At 41.4% G+C, this 17,842-nt stretch overlaps 1 protein-coding gene and 1 long non-coding RNA gene across 2 annotated transcripts in view; one reads left to right on the forward strand and one right to left on the reverse strand.

The window, feature by feature from the left end:
• LOC133563520 (mitochondrial 10-formyltetrahydrofolate dehydrogenase-like) overlaps positions 1-14,368 on the forward strand; it is a 97,681-nt gene extending 83,313 nt beyond the window's left edge. Inside the window, exons 21-23 of the mRNA XM_061917683.1 lie at positions 6,279-6,384; positions 6,451-6,650; positions 12,120-14,368. Of these exons, the coding sequence (XP_061773667.1) occupies positions 6,279-6,384; positions 6,451-6,650; positions 12,120-12,175 (362 nt within the window). The 3' untranslated portion in view covers positions 12,176-14,368. The remainder of the gene's footprint in view (positions 1-6,278; positions 6,385-6,450; positions 6,651-12,119) is intronic.
• LOC133563522 (uncharacterized) overlaps positions 1-17,842 on the reverse strand; it is a 34,793-nt gene that overhangs the window by 9,260 nt on the left and 7,691 nt on the right. The gene's annotated exons all lie outside the window — the stretch shown is intronic.

Here is a 17,842-nt window from a genome sequence, read left to right on the forward strand (position 1 = left end):
TGTAATACATCACACTTGCATCTGGAACATTCCAGCACACACTCGCAGCTAGTACCAACATCTAAAGGAGTGGGTTTTATTGTAAATGCACTGCAGGACTGCTTCTAAAATGCCCATAAAAAGTGGCACATGCCTGCTGCATGTTACAAAGCAGCAAATGCCTCAGGTAGGAAGGAGCATGATATATATGGATGTGCGGTAAATGAATGAGTAAATTGTACACACAGTCAAAGTGAATCACATGCAACACACACACTAATAATATACACAGTTTTATAGTTTGCACACACTGTTTAGCATGTGGTATTTAGATATTAGTTGATTTGGCCCTTAATAGCACTGTCTACAGTAGGTGTGTCAAACTCATTGTAGCTCAGGGGCCACGTGGAGGAAAATCTATTCCAAAGTGGGCATGATAATTTAAAAAAAAAGACAACTTCAGATTGTTATCTTTTTTAAAATATAACAGGCACAATCTGAAAATCTATAAATTGTGATGTTTTTTTTACACTTACATGTTGCGGTTAATAGTATTCTATCCTAATTTGTCGTGATTTTTACTTTCTGAATAAATGATGTAGTAATGTTCATCAAGTGGATTTGAGTCTGGCAGAGTTTTAAAATGTTCCCATTGGTGGTCATTTTTAATCTATCAGAAGATGGAACAAATAATAATATCAAAAATAAAATCACAGGATGTTGTTAATGTACTTTACCCATTTTCCTCAAGTGATGTACTAACATCATGTGGCATTCTGTACACGTGTAGCACAGATACAAAACACTTCTAAATTTGGACTTATTTCATTAATCACACATACAGTTGAAGGGGAATACATATTATTTCAGCATATTTATGTGTCCTCAGTCCTCTATGTTAACAGGACACATAGCTCCGTGCCCTCTGGAGTCATGCACTGCAAAAATTCGGTGTTCAAAAAAAAGAAAAAAAAATACAGAAATGAGGGGTATTTTATTTGAACTAAGCAAAATGATCTGCCAATAGAACAAGAAAATTCGGCTTGTCAAGACTTTCCAAAACAAGTAAAATTAAAGCTGCAAGCAGCGTTGGTCGGGTCTGCCTTTGGCTGCTGCCCCCGAGACCCACGGCCGGATAAGCGTTACAAGACGCCTTGGAGCCACTATTTTGAGAATCTAATGCATTGTGAAAGTAATGCAGTTGTTGTATTGAAGTGAAAATATCAAACTTCCTGTTGATTTTTGCTAAAGTATGTTAATTATTAAAATGTAGGTCTAAGTGAGACCTACATAGTGTTTTTTGTTTCATGTCTCTCTGACATTCCTACCAGAAGTTACAAGTAGTTTTGTCTGTGTTTTCTTCATAGGAGCAGTTTGTCCGTGTTGTATTCCTAGGGGGGCGGTAGAGCGAAATTTTGAGTTTTGAGGTTAGGTTTTTTCATCAGATCGCAATTTTTGCCAGACCTGATGTGTGTGTCATGTTTGGTGAGTTTAGAAGCATTTTAAGGGGGTCAAATAACAGCTCAAAGAGGTAAAAATGACATTTTTTAGGAGACTTTGCACAGGGGTTCTTTGAAGGCGCGTAAAATCAAAACCTGAGAACTTATCAAAACTGTGTTCTATACTTTTAATCAGAAGGGTTCAATCTCTCTCCTGTGCGAGTTTGAAGCCAAAACAACAAACGCACTCAGAGGAGATAATGTTTGAAGAAAGGTGACCGGTTTTTACAAAACTTTTGTTTTGAAGGGGGGATTGCAAACTTCCTGTTGATTTTTGTTGGAGGGTTGTCAATCTATGAAATGTAAGTGTAAGCGAGACCTACATAGAGGTTTTTGTATCATGTCTCTCCAACATTCTTACCGGAAGTTACAAGCAGTTTTGTCTGTGTTTTCTTCCTAGGAGCAGTTTTTTCAGTGTTTTATTCAAAAATAGCGCTAGAGCGCAATTTTGAGTTTTGGGGTTTGTTTTTTTCATTAGATCGCAATATTCGCCAGTCCTTGTGTGCGCCAAGTTTGGTGACTTTTGAAGCCTTTTAAAGGGGTCAAATTACTACGCAAAGAGGCAAAAATTGCATTTTTTGCGAACATTTTATTTTGAAGGGGTTTTTGCCAACTTCCTGTAGATTTTTGCTGAAAGAAGTGAGTGTATGAAAATTGGGTCTAAGTCAGACCTACATAGGAGTTTTTGTTTCATGTTGCCATGACATTCCTAACAGAAGTTACATGCAGTTTTGTCTGTAATTTTTTGCTAGGGGGCGCTAGAGCGCAATTTTCATTTTGGGGGATTGGTTGCTTAATATGTTGGGAAGGTTTGCTATACCGACGTGTGTGTCAAATTTGGTGAGTTTTGAAGCATGTTAAGGGGGTCAAATTACAGCGCGTAGGTGCGGAATAATAATAAAACAGCAGTTTCAATAGGGTCCTTGGCCCATGGCAAAGGACTCCTGTGAGTCCTTTGCCATGGGCCAAGGACCCTAATTAGCTAACCTCAGTGAACCCAAAATACCTTAAAATAAGTATATTCTCACTAATAACAAGTGTACTTTTCTTTTTAGAAAAAAAAGAGACCATTTTGCTCAACATGTTGAAAAATATTCTTAATTTAAGTAAATGCTAGTGCCATTATCTTGACATAATGATATGCGCTCGGCATCATGATTTTTTTTTCATGCTTGAAATAAGAAATTATTACTTCAAAAAGTAATTTTATACATGTGAGTGTTGATGACACAGCTTTGCAACAGTTGATATTCTAGTTTCAAGTATGTTTTACTCAATATAGGTCATCAAATATCAGCAACAAGCTGTAATATCTTACTAAGATAATGTAGGACCAAAACACTTAAAACAAGTAAAACACTCTAACATCAAATCTATTTAGTGAGAATAATTATCTTATTATACAGAAAATAAGCAAATATCCCCCTTATTTGAGATATCCAATCTTACTTAAATTTCAGTTTTTGCAGTGTGCACGCTCTTGTGGCAGAGGACTCGAATAATTGCTATTGTGGCATCCAGTGGGCACATTTCAAACAGCTGTTTCTTTCATTCAAAAATCTAATCTTGTTTTTATACTTAGCAAACTTTTTTCACGGGCCAGATAAAACCTGTTTGCGGGCCTGATCTGGCCTGCAGGCCATACGTTTGACACCCTTAGTTCTACACTTGGCACTTTTGGACGGCATGGATGGGTGGGCCACGCTTGCCCTGGCCTGAAAACGGTTTATTTTATCTGGGTTTTGTATTTTACATTGGAGCAGGTAAACATAAGACAATACTGTAACTAATCAAAACAAATGCACATTGAGTAAGACGATAACACAATTAACTGACATTTTGGTTCACAAATAAAAATTAGACAAAACTATTGACAGAAACAAAATCCAATTGTAGTTACTATCATTTTGTAATTGGATGGGACAAGTTTGGAATATATCCAATAATAGAAGGTAGTTACAAATGACAGCAAACCACATGCTTTTCATTTTGAGATGAGGAAGTTCGATTCATTCCCATTAAAACAAAAATGTGTGAATTTGACATGTTTCACATCGTAATATGTGCATACCTGGGAGAAATTGAAGAGGAAACATTTTATTTTTACTGCTATGATGCCATCAGCAAGCGATTCATGATGACATCCACACAACTGTAAGTTAAAGTTAATTCTACAGTACTTTGCATTTTTTTTTTTTGCCTCAAGGAATCGTTTATGGTCAGTGTATTTTTTGGGTATTTCAGTTTTCATAAAGAGATATTGAAAAACAAAAAACGACTGATTTATTGGAATTTCGTACGATAGCACTTAAAAATACGCTTGAAAACATTCCTACAGACAATCTCACATGGACGGTTGAGTATGTAAGAATTGTTTTAGTTATACTGTAACAGTTACAAACGTTGCTTGCCGTATTAATAAAGAATCCATACAAGTAGAAACGCTATGGACGGACAGAAGACCTGAATGGCTATTGAACTTGAACGCTCTAGTCCAGGGGTCACCAACCTTTTTGAAACCAAGCGCTACTTCTTGGGTACTGATTAATGTGAAGGGCTACCAGTTTGATACACACTTGAATAAATAGCCAGAAATAGCCAATTTGCTCAATTTACCTTTGATAAATAAATAATTATATATATATAGATATATATATATGTATGTATGTATATATATGTATATATATATATATATATATATATATATATATATATATATATATATATATATATATATATATATACATATATATATATATAGATTAGGCATTTCTGTCTGATGAAAAAAAAACATATTTGAACGGTTTAAAAGAGAAGAAAACAGGAAACAAAATGAATATTAAATTTTGAAACATAGTTTATCTTCAATTTCGACTCTTTAAAATTCAAAATTCAGCCAAAAAAAAAGAAGAAAAAAACAATCTAATTCGAATCTTATTTTAAAAATTTTAAAAAGAATTTATGGAACATCATTAGTAATTTTTCCTGATTAAGATCAATTTTTACAATTTTGATGACATGTTTTAAATAGGTTAAAATACAATCTGCATTTTGTTAGACTATCTAACAAATTGGACCAAGCTATATTTCTAACAAAGACAAATCATTATTTCTTCTAGATTTTCCAAGTGCTGCTATTTGAGCTATTTTTAGAACAGGCCAGCGGGCGACTCATCTGGTCCTTACGGGCTACCTGGTGCCTGCGGGCACCGCGTTGGTGACCCCTGCTCTAGTCTAAACAGAATGGCACTGCAGTACTATTGAGCGAACTTGGGCACCATAGCCCAAACAGTACAACAACAATTCAGTGTTTTGCTTGTTTTTTTTTTTTGTTTTTTTTTTTGTTTACTTTTTGCATCATGGCTTTCAGAGGAGAAAAATCCATATATCTTTGTGGAGAGACACCGCCGACGGGCCGACAACGGGCGGAAAGCTGCAGCGCGGGCCCACCTGGAGGCCGGGAGGCGGGGCATGCGGCGGCAAGAGGAGGCGTGACGCACGCGGAGCGACGCTGCAGCGGCAATCTAATGCAGGTGCGTATACTACACACCGGCTCACGATCTGTCTATCTGTTGGCAGAATATAAAAAGGGCGAGGGAGGAGCGACCAGGGGGAGAGCAGCACGGAGGAGGAAACATCGGCCAGCAGACCAGAAGCACGACAAACCCCCACCACGAGAGCAATGACACACCCCCGCAGCGGACGCAAGCCGCGGACGCCGAAAGGCGTGCAGCGGCAGCACGAAGGAGCGCACTGAAAAGTGACTCGACCAAAGGGCCAAAATTTGTTGAAATAATAAATCAATGCCAACGCTGCTATGATGCGTTTTGTGTCAGGTGTCCCCGCAACCCACACGAGGACGGCAGGAAGTCCGTTACAATCTCCCATTCAAGTACTAACCAGGCCAGACCCAGCTTAGCTTCCAAGATCAGACGAGATCGGGCGTACTCCGGTTTAGTATGGCCGCATGCCCCGCCTCCCGGCCTCCAGGTGGGCCCGTCGGCGGTGTCTCTCCACATACTGCCTAGGAATACCAGGTACTGTAACGGACTTCCTGCCATCCTCGTGTGGGTTGCGGGGACACCTGACACAAGACGCATCATAGCAGCGTTGGCATTGATTTATTATTTCAACAAATCTTGGCCCTTTGGTCGAGTCACTTTTCAGTGCGCTCCTTCGTGCTGCCGCTGCACGCCTTTCGGCGTCCGGGGCTTGCGTCCGCTGCGGGGGTGTGTCATTGCTCTCGTGGTGGGGGTTTGTCGTGCTTCTGGTCTGCTGGCCGATGTTTCCTCCTCCGTGCTGCTCTCCCCCTGGTCGCTCCTCCCTCGCCCTTTTTATATTCTGCCAGCAGATAGACAGATCGTGAGCCGGTGTGTAGTATACGCACCTGCATTAGATTGCCGCTGCAGCGTCGCTCCGCGTGCGTCACGCCTCCTCTTGCCGCCGCATGCCCCGCCTCCCGGCCTCCAGGTGGGCCCGCGCTGCTGCTTTCCGCCCGTTGTCGGCCCGTCGGCGGTGTCTCTATACAATCTTCCACACCGTTTTATAAGCCGCAGGAAAAAAGTAGCGGATTATAGTCCGCAATTAAAATATGCACATTTACCATAACCACTTCAATTGTTTACCAGCCTAGCAATGACACTGCACGCCACAATAAGAATGCCTGGGGGGATTTGCAATTAAAAGCAAGAAGGGGCGATGAATACTGGAATATGTGTGTTTTTAAAATGTTGTGAAACTTTAAACTGATATAATACGGAATAATAAATAAAGTTATACAACTTTTTTTTCTCCTAACAGGTTTCTTCATGGAGCCGACTGTGTTCACTGACGTGGAGGACCACATGTTCATGGCCAAAGAGGAGTCTTTCGGCCCTATCATGGTCGTCTCCAAATTTAAAGATGGGTAAATAGTCCAGATAACAAACCCCATGGATGCTAGAATGGTATTTGAATGAGTTGTGCTTCACAGGGATGTGGACGGTGTGCTGCAGAGAGCCAATGACACGGAGTATGGTCTGGCTTCAGGTGTGTTCACCCGAGACATTAACAAAGCCATGTATGTTAGTGAACACTTGGAGGCTGGAACCGTTTTCATTAACACCTACAACAAGACTGACGTGGCTTCACCTTTTGGAGGCTTCAAGCAGTCTGGCTTTGGCAAAGACCTCGGTAAGTTGTAGCAGACAAGTGGCCCAATCTACTCAGATCTAATTACCAAGCGCTAAACGGCGTGTGCAAACTATAAAATTGTGTGTATTGTTTGTCGGCATGATGCGTGTGATCTACTAAGACTGCATGTACAATTGATAAGAAGTGCACAGACTGCCCTGTTTACATGAGGATTTGGTGTGTACTATGCAGCTTTCACCATGGACACACTCATTTACTGAACATTTGTGTTATTCTCCTCCCTGTGGAATAACGTGTACCACGTTTTCTGAGCATTTTAGAAGCAGTCTACGGAACCCACTTTTTTAGCGTCCGCTGGAATGTTCCACACGCAAGAAAATGCATATTACAAAAATGTTTTTCATATCAATGAAAAAAACAAACCAAAATGCACCAATTTAAATTGTTTTAATCATCCTCTAAAGACATCCTGCCATCCCGGGTTCTGATGATTAGCATATATTCTGTATATACATAAAGGCAGACACGCAAAATATGTTGCACTCCTTATTCTGCTTATTTCTGCGCACAAGTTCAGTAGATCAGCTTTGCGTGTGCTATCAAGTTTGCACGTGTTTTGGTACATGCAAAACTGAGTTTCTTCTATCCAATCATGTGCACATGCTTGTGGGTTTAAAGGACTTTTGTGTTATTAAAGTATTTCTGATTATGACTCCGATTAATGTTAGAAATCACATTCTTTTTTTGTCATGTGAACGACTGCATAAAAAGATGGGATTTAACAAAAAATTCAAAATTTGGCGTCTTACCCTGTAGTGCAGGGGTGCCCACACTTTTTCTGCAGGCGAGCTACTTTTCAATTGACCAACTCGAGGGGATCTACCTCATTTAAATATATCATTTATATTTATTTATTTATGAAAGAGACATTTTTGTAAACAAGTTAAACAAGCATGTGTAGAATAGAATAGAATAGAGTTTTATTGTCATTATTGCAATGAACAGGTTCAAAGAACAACAAAATTGGAGCAGCTCCTCCTAAGGTGCATATACAATATGGTAGTATAAATTAAAATAAATAAATAAATAAATAAAAAATTAATTTAAAAAAAAAAGATAGAGATGACAGATGTATCTATGTATACATACATAAAACATTATTTCACATTGTAGTCCAAAAAAATAGAAAAACATTTAAACATTACACATGAGGACATGATGGACATATGGACACTCAGTGCCTGTTTAGATCATTATTATGAAAATAAGTAACACATATAGATGTCTTTCTTTCACAAAGACAAGAATATAAGTTGGTGTATTACCTGATTCTGATGACTTGCATTGATTGGAATCAGACAGTAATGATGATAACGCCCACATTTTCAAATGGAGGAGAAAAAAAATTGTCCTTTCTGTACAATACCACATGAAAGTGGTTGGTTTTTGGCATCTTATTCATCCAGCTTCCATACACTTTACAAGAAAAACATTGGCGGCAAATTCCGTAGCTTGCTTGATTGACATTCACGGCACCCGAGGGTCTTGTGAGATGACGCTGGCTGCTGCCAGTTCATTATTATAAAAAAATGACAGAGAGGAAGGCGAGAAACACTTTTTATTTCAACAGACTTTTGCGCCGTCCCTTCCGTTAAAACTCTAAAGGCCGACTGCACATTTCCTATCTTCACAATAAAAGCCCTGCTTCATGCTGCCTGCGGTAACAAAATAAGAGTCTCGGAAAGCTGGCGTGCACAAGTGATGTGCACGCCAGCTTTCTGAGGAATCGCTTGTGCACGCCAGTTTTCCGAGACTCTGTATTTAGTTAGCGCAGGCAGCATGAAGCAGGGCTTTTATTGTGAAGATAGGAAATGTGCAGTCGGCCTTCAGAGTTTTGACGGAAGGTACGGCGCGAGAGTCTGTTGAAATAAAAAGTGTTTCTCGCCTTCCTCTCGGTCATATTTTCATAATAATGATCTTGCAGCAGCCAGCGTCATCTCACAAGACCCTCCGGTACCGTGAATGTCAATCAAGTGACGTCTTGGTGAAGATTGATGATCACTAATTTTTAGGTCTATTTTTTTTTAAAAGCCTGGCTGGAGATCGACTGACACACCCCCCGCGGTCGACTGGTAGCTCACGATCGACGTAATGGGCACCCCTGCTGTAGTGTGACCGCAGCCTTAGTTTATCGTTCATTCAATAACTCCCATGCATGGTAATCAACTGTCAAATGATTTTGTGTTTTAGCCAGCCTCAACTTAAAACAGGCAGGGATGATTGTAGAAGACGCTTCACTGTCTACAAAACAGTCTTGATGCTTAGAGCGCCATCGTCAGACGCATTTTTATGATAAATTTCTAAAGTATAGGGGTTCTTTTGTTTTTGTCCCTGCAAATTCTCAAATTCTGTTTGTTTATATTAGGGGTGTGACAACACAACTATCAGCAGGAATAATTCACGGAGTGGAATTTTAGAAAAGGTTTTATCAAGTGAAATGACTCAGAGAACAAATATATCACCAGGAATCATTTGTACTTTTATTGTTTTGAGAGTGGAAATTTAGAAAAGGTTTTATCAAGTGGAATTACTCAAACAGAAAACAATGGTAGGTATGAAAAACACAAACATATTAACCGCCTGGAACGAGCTAATGCCGTCTTTAGTTGAGTTAAAGTTGGTCAGTATTTGCTTTTGGCGACACCTACTGGCCAAAATAATGAAGTTCAACTCACACCGCAGTAAATTTGATAATGCGGACACGTTTGTTACTGGATTCTTTCTTTTAATATGCAACTATAATAATTTGATACTTGCTCATATTGACATATCTGCTGCGATATTGTTTAAATCAGCGGTCCCCAACGACTTTCCATAACTTATAAACCACTGCCTTAAATTTCGCCTGTGCCACTAAACACACCAATAAGCTTGTTTAAAGACAAACAATAAAACTCCTCGTAGGAAGCCACCATTTGTTATTTTTGTTATAACTTTGTGACATGTTACAATGCACATTAATGAACATATATAATATAAATGTGACAGATTGTAGCCAGAGGTTGATTTCCATCGGCCAGTCCCCAGTAGGTTGATGGTATATAGTACCATCAACATCCATGGTCCGTGGCATATAGTACCATCAACATCCATGGTCCGTGGCATATAGTACCATCAACATCCATGGTCCGTGGCATATGGTACCATCAACATCCATGGTCCGTGGCATATAGGACCATCAACATCCATGGTCCGTGGCATATGGTACCATCAACATCCATGGTCCGTGGCATATGGTACCATCAACATCCATGGTCCGTGGCATATAGTACCATCAACATCCATGGTCCATGGCATATAGTACCATCAACATCCATGGTCCATGGCATATAGTACCATCAACATCCATGGTCCGTGGCATATGGTACCATCAACATCCATGGTCCGTGGCATATGGTACCATCAACATCCATGGTCCGTGGCATATGGTACCATCAACATCCATGGTCCGTGGCATATGGTACCATCAACATCCATGGTCCGTGGCATATGGTACCATCAACATCCATGGTCCGTGGCATATGGTACCATCAACATCCATGGTCCGTGGCATATGGTACCATCAACATCCATGGTCCGTGGCATATGGTACCATCAACATCCATGGTCCGTGGCATATGGTACCATCAACATCCATGGTCCATGGCATATGGTACCATCAACATCCATGGTCCATGGCATATGGTACCATCAACATCCATGGTCCATGGCATATGGTACCATCAACATCCATGGTCCATGGCATATGGTACCATCAACATCCATGGTCCATGGCATATGGTACCATCAACATCCATGGTCCATGTCATATGGTACCATCAACATCCATGGTCCATGGCATATGGTACCATCAACATCCATGGTCCATGGCATATGGTACCATCAACATCCATGGTCCATGGCATATGGTACCATCAACATCCATGGTCCATGGCATATGGTACCATCAACATCCATGGTCCATGGCATATGGTACCATCAACGTCCATGGCATATTGTACCATCAACGTCCATGGTCCATGGCATATTGTACCATCAACGTCCATGGTCCATGGCATATAGTACCATCAACGTCCATTGTCCATGGCATATAGTACCATCAACGTCCATGGTCCATGGCATATAGTACCATCAACGTCCATGGTCCGTGGCATATAGTACCATCAACGTCCATGGTCCATGGCATATAGTACCATCAACGTCCATGGTCCATGGCATATAGTACCATCAACGTCCATGGTCCATGGCATATAGTACCATCAACGTCGATGGTCCATGGCATATAGTACCATCAACGTCCATGGTCCATGGCATATAGTACCATCAACGTCCATGGTCCATGGCATATAGTACCATCAACGTCCATGGTCCATGGCATATAGTACCATCAACGTCCATGGTCCATGGCATATAGTACCATCAACCACTATGGTCCATGGCATATAGTACCATCAACATCCATGGTCCATGGCATATAGTACCATCAACATCCATGGTCCATGGCATATAGTACCATCAACATCCATGGTCCATGGCATATAGTACCATCAACATCCATGGTCCATGGCATATAGTACCATCAACATCCATGGTCCATGGCATATAGTACCATCAACATCCATGGTCCATGGCATATAGTACCATCAACATCCATGGTCCATGGCATATAGTACCATCAACATCCATGGTCCATGGCATATAGTACCATCAACGTCCATGGTCCATGGCATATAGTACCATCAACATCCATGGTCCATGGCATATAGTACCATCAACATCCATGGTCCATGGCATATAGTACCATCAACATCCATGGTCCATGGCATATAGTACCATCAACATCCATGGTCCATGGCATATAGTACCATCAACCTGCTGGGGATCTCATTACAAATAAACAAGCTCAGGGCTTCCACTAGGTCAGCGTTTTAGTGTGCTCTATTTTTCATGCATTTATTTTTGCTGTATTCATCTGCCACACTTGAAAAGCCGGTCCGTAGAAAAAATTCCTACATTAATCTGGTCCGTGGTGCAAAAAAGGTTGAGGACCTCTGGTTTAAATGAGGGCATTTATTACATAGCTTGTGTGCAATTGCAAGCTTAGCTGTTGTGTAGCTGCTAGTTCGTAGTCGCCCGTAGCCTACCAATGCTTACATTTTGTAAATGACTTGACTAAAATACAAGAAAAGACCAACCGCGTGTGTTTATTAGATGACATTTAGATGTTAACTGGCTGTCCAGGTTTGTATCAAAGTGTATATTACAGATTTTAGATAAAAATTATATAATCCAATATTGTTTTTTGCTGATATCGGCCCAATATCAGTATTGCATCAGAATACCTCGAGTTTAACTACAGTATGTTTGATGTCATTATTTAAATGTTATGTATTGCTGTATATTATAGTGCATGTGATGATGTACTAAATGTCTGCTTGTCATTGATAGGAGAGGATGCGCTCATGGAATACCTCAAGACCAAAGCAGTGACTGTGGAATATTGACTGTCTTTTTTAAAGGGAAGGTCCGGATCATTTTTGTGCCATCAAAGCAAAGCGAGTCCAATGAGCAATGTTTTTAATAATTGTTTTTAAAACAACACAAATCAACTGACACTTTCTCATACTTTTCTACTCATGAACATGCACCTGCAGTATTAGATGCACCACAGGGTGGCGGTGTTATTCACCAAATGAAGTACAGATGGGCGGGACTTAATGACAAGTAATGACCCATAAATCATTGACTGCTAGTCCAACAATTATGAAACTTTGAGGATACACATCTATGCCCCACCCCCTGAACTCTTTTCATGAGCCCCCAAAATTAAAACAGGATTGAGAACATGATAATATAATATTTATTTATGTATCCGTACAACCCACTGCTTGAACTTAACCTTCCTCTTGTGTTAGCTTTCTGTTACCATCTCTTATGTTAACGGGTCTGTTTTGACCCATGTTTTAAATCAGCTGTAAAATACACTAAAAACAATTATCTATCATCCAATTTGTTTCTCATCTCTTGGTTACCTTGTTAGGCTTCCTTATCCTTGAAAATATTGGTTTTAATATTTTTGGTGTGGGCCATTGGGCCTTATTTTGTCAGTATACCCCTCGATTTCAATTTTAAAAAATGGTAAAACGAACCTCAAGAGAATCATAAAAATAAAAAAAGGTTGTTGTGTTACCTAACTATTACTAAGGGGTATTAGAACACATCTCTTAAATAAATGTGTTTTGTTTATTTTTTCATTTTAAGAAATTTAACTATAGTAACATCTATGGTGTTACGGGTCAATTTCGACCCATATATATTTACTTCAAGAAAAAGGCTAAAAAGTATTTTTTTCAGCAACAGAAATCCAACATCAAACAAACAACCAATCAAGCAAATGAAACCAAGAGAAATAGGTTACTAGTTCCAAAACTAATAAAAAAAACAAAATCAGAGTGGCAAAAAGTGACACTTTTAGTGTCCGTCTTTTGATTGTTTTTGTACAGGATAACAAGGTAAAATGAGAATCCACTAAAGCTCACATGATTGGGAGAGGAGCTGGCCGTCAGTGTGTTCAGTTGTGGCTCTTATCATTGCTTTATCATCTTATTTTTATAACCGGGTCGAAACCGACCCTAACAACACCAAGGGCATAATTTTTACCAGAGCATTTTATAATTTAGTGAAAAAATTTTAAATGTTTTATTTTGTTGATAAAGAGGTTCCTGACAAAGTCAAAAAGCGTTGATGCAAAAAAATAAATGTATGTGGTGTTTTTATGCATTTAAAAACTAAAACGGGTCGGTGCCGACCCTAACACAAGACGAAGGCTAAAAACATTTCCAGGTTAAGTTTAATAAACATTTGTAATATTTCAAGTCTGTGATTCCCCAAGCAAAGTAAAAAGTCCAAACAATTCAAGAGGAAGTTCATTGTTGTACTGTATATTGAAATTCCTCACCCTACAATTTGAGAAGTAGCTAATCTATGGTATGGAAGGCCCAGACATCTCCAGCAACAACCTTTTGAGCCTCCAGTTTTGCATGCCTGAGCTCAGGTGGCCCACCAGAACTTCTCCTGTCAATAAGGGGGAGTCAGCAACTCTACAAAGAAGCTCATTTCGGCCGCTTCTAGCCAAGATTTTGCCTTTCAGGTCAATACTAAAGTTCCTCCACCGCAAAGGTTTGCAAGTTAGCCTTTTCTGGCTGAAAACCCATCCATCTTCTTCCGCTTATCCGAGGTCGGGTCGTGGGGGAAGCAGCCTAAGCAAGGAAGCCCAGACTTCCCTCTCCCCAGCCACTTCGTCTAGCTCTTCCCGGGGGATCCCGAGGCACATTGCTAAAAAGGTGACCTTTGTCATCACACCTTTATTGGGGGCTGTTTTAAAATAATAGATCATGGACTTTTACTTACACTTGCGAATGTCATTGAAATCCATGAAAAGGACAACACTTGAAACCTGAAAATGCCATTTACAACAGGCAGTGCTTGCCACGTGAATGTGTGTTGCCATGGTGTTGGGTCATGTGTATGTGTCTTTATGCATGTGCAACAATGACAGCATTGATTCCCTTACGGAGCCAAAACACTGCCAGTAAGATTTGGTATGCACTAAAAAATAAAAGTGGTTATTGTGTAGCGTGTAAGGACGGGCGTGAAAAGAGGAGTGTCCAAAGATTAAACTAATTGTTTTGATGACATTCAGACTTTGTTTTCAAATCAGCAATGGAGCAGTGTCTAAGCATCTGTGCAACAACACACTACACCAGAAATGTGTCCCCAGAAAACCCATCCAACCTGAACTCTAACAATCACTAAAGTTCCGTTGATAAATGATGTAAACCCACTAAACAAGCCACCCCATGCCTCCCAGTACCACAACGGGTACTGGAAGGCATGAGCGCTGACAGGGCAGAGAGGACCACGATTGGATAAGGTGCGTGGGCCTAGGCGTGGGGCATGGGACAATTCCAATGGCCTGGAAACTTCTACGTGGGTCGCCTTAATCATATCAATGAAAAACAGTTTCGGGTCTTCCCCCAACGTCAACGATCAGGTTCTTATCCTTGTGTTGTAGGACCTTAACCCTTATGTTATGTTGAGGGTCAATTTGACCCATTTCAGTTTTTGTGTTGATCAAAGTACTGGTTATCCTTTCTTTTTCTTGCTGAAATTTGGTGACTTTTCCTCATCTAGGGTCATGAACTGGTGTGTAAAATCTGGACACTTTGTTGTGTGGTGGAATGGCTTGCAGAGTTTGTATAGAAAGATGATGTTGCGGGTCATTTTGACCCAGACGCTTTAATGTGGGTAAATAGCCAAAATAAACAAGTCTCTTTGATGTACTTTTTACTTTGATGTACAATTGTTTGTATTTTGATTGCCTCTGAGACGCAGAGCCAGGTGTCCTTGTCACTGTTCTCATGTCATCTCTTTGACAAACTCACCAAAAATGAGTTCCAGAAAGATGACATCTGAGGAGACAAGGACAAGTGTGAGAAAGTTCCCTCTCTTCACACACCTGGCTCTGGGTCTCAGAGACAATCAAAATACAAACAATTGTACATCAAAGTAAAATGTACATCAAGGAGACATGTTTATTTTTGGATCTGGACAGCTATTTACCTCCATTAAAGCGCCTGGGTCAAAATGACTCGCAACATCATCTTTTTATACAAACTCTGCACAAACATTCCACTACACAACAAAGTGTCCAGATTTACACACTAGTTCATGACCCTAGATGAGGAAAAGTCACCAGATTTCAGCAAGAAAAAGAAAGGATAACCAGTACTTTGATCAACACAAAAACTGAAATGGGTCAAATTGACCCTTAACATAATACAATTGGAATAAAAAATGTATTGTATGTCACTTTTCTAAATGTTTATATAACCCATCCATCCATCCTTTTTCTACCGCGTATTCCCTTTCGGGGTCGTGGGGGGCGCTGGCGCCTATCTCAGCTACAATCGGGCGGAAGGCAGGGTACACCCTGGACAAGTCGCCACCTCATCGCAGGGCCAACACAGATAGACAACATTCACACTCACATTCACACACTAGGGGAAATTTAGTGTTGCCAATCAACCTATCCCCAGGTGCATGTCTTTGGAAGTGGGAGGAAGCCGGAGTACCCGGAGGGAACCCACGCATTCACGGGGAGAACATGCAAACTCCACACAGAAAGATCCCGAGCCTGGATTTGAACCCAGGACTACAGGAACTTCGTATTGTGAAATTGTTATTGGTTTAACCTGTTTTCCTGACTGTTTTGAGTGCATTTACACAGTGCGGGTCAAAACGACCCGCAACATAATAAATGTCATTTTTTCCAACATAATACAAGGGTTAAACGACCCTTCAAAGGGGTGGCGCAAAAATCCATGGTGGGCGTCATGACAAATTAAGATTAAATCCGCTGAGCACAGACTGGGTGGAACCCGAGAATCAGGGATGCCGTGCCCGGACTTGGGGATGAATTCGAAAGCTCTGGTGGCCTCAAACAGGGAAGGTCGCTGCCTGGCCAATGACCAAGGTGTATTGGCGTACAGAATTAAATCCCCTGGAACTCGCATCACCTGGCCATAGACAAGCCCGACAGACGTTGACTGCATGTCTTCTTTAGGTGTGTTCCTGAGGCTACCATAGGCCTGTTTGAGGCCTAGGGTAGTTTGTTCACCAAGTTGCCGTCAGTCAAACTGGCATGCAAGACAGCCTTCATGGAGTGGTGGAATTGCTCACACAAACGATTAGCCTGGGGGGTGATGCGGTGCAGCTTGACCTCCGGTGACCACGTTCCAGCTCTCTAAGGTAAACATGTGATGCCCACATGCTGATGAATGTCAGTGGAAGATGTTGAAGTGAGGGGAACGACTACCAGCCATTGGTTGTCCTGTCCACCATCATGAGGCGGTTGGTGAAACCATCTGAGGGGGGGGAAGTGGGCTCACCAAGTCAATGTTTACATGGTCGAACTTCCTCCTAGGGACAGCAAACTGCCAGTGGTGTGACGGTGCACTTTTGCGTGCTGACAGGCCACGCATGAGTCACTCGGGCCCGCACGCCCTCCTTCAGCCACCTCCAGACGAACTTCTGAGTCAACAGCCTTGCAGAAGACTCTCTGTGGGGATGGCTGCCAGCCAACAGGAACTTGGGGCCTAGGCTGACCATTTCAATCAATCAATCAAAGTTTATTTATATAGCCCCAAATCACAAATGTCTCAAAGGACTGCACAAATCATTACGACTACAACATCCTCGGAAGAACCCACAAAAGGGCAAGGAAAACTCACACCCAGTGGACAGGGAGAATTCACATCCAGTGGGACGCCAGTGACAATGCTGACTATGAGAAACCTTGGAGAGGACCTCAGATGTGGGCAAACCCCCCACCCCTCTAGGGGACCGAAAGCAATGGATGTCGAGCGGGTCTAACATGATACTGTGAAAGTTCAATCCATAGTGGCTCCAACATAGCCGCGAGAGTTCAGTTCAAGCGGATCCAAGACAGCAGCGAGAGTCCCGTCCACAGGAAACCATCTCAAGCGGAGGCGGATCAGCAGCGTAGCGATGTCCCCAACCGATACACAGGCGAGCGGTCCATCCTGGGTCCTGACGAGCGGTCCATCCTGGGTCTCGACTCTGGACAGCCAGTACTTCATCCATGGTCATCGGACCGGACCCCCTCCACAAGGGAGGGGGGGACATAGGAGAAAGAAAAACGGCAGATCAACTGGTCTAAAAAGGAGGTCTATTTAAAGGCTAGAGTATACAGATGAGTTTTAAGGTGAGACTTAAATGCTTCTACCGAGGTAGCATCTCGAACTGTTACCGGGAGGGCATTCCAGAGTACTGGAGCCCGAACGGAAAACGCTCTATAGCCCGCAGACTTTTTTTGGGCTCTAGGAATCACTAATAAGCCGGAGTCTTTTGAACGCAGATTTCTTGCCGGGACATCTGGTACAATACAATCGGCAAGATAGGCTGGAGCTAGACCGTGTAGTATTTTATACGTAAGTAGTAAAACCTTAAAGTCACATCTTAAGTGCACAGGAAGCCAGTGCAGGTATATATGTATGTATATATGTATATAAAGGTATATACAGTACAGGCGTAATATGATCAAACTTTCTTGTTCTTGTCAAAAGTCTAGCAGCCGCATTTTGTACCAA

The sequence above is a fragment of the Nerophis ophidion genome, linkage group LG12 (genome assembly GCF_033978795.1).
Source record: "Nerophis ophidion isolate RoL-2023_Sa linkage group LG12, RoL_Noph_v1.0, whole genome shotgun sequence".
Lineage (NCBI taxonomy): Eukaryota > Metazoa > Chordata > Actinopteri > Syngnathiformes > Syngnathidae > Nerophis > Nerophis ophidion.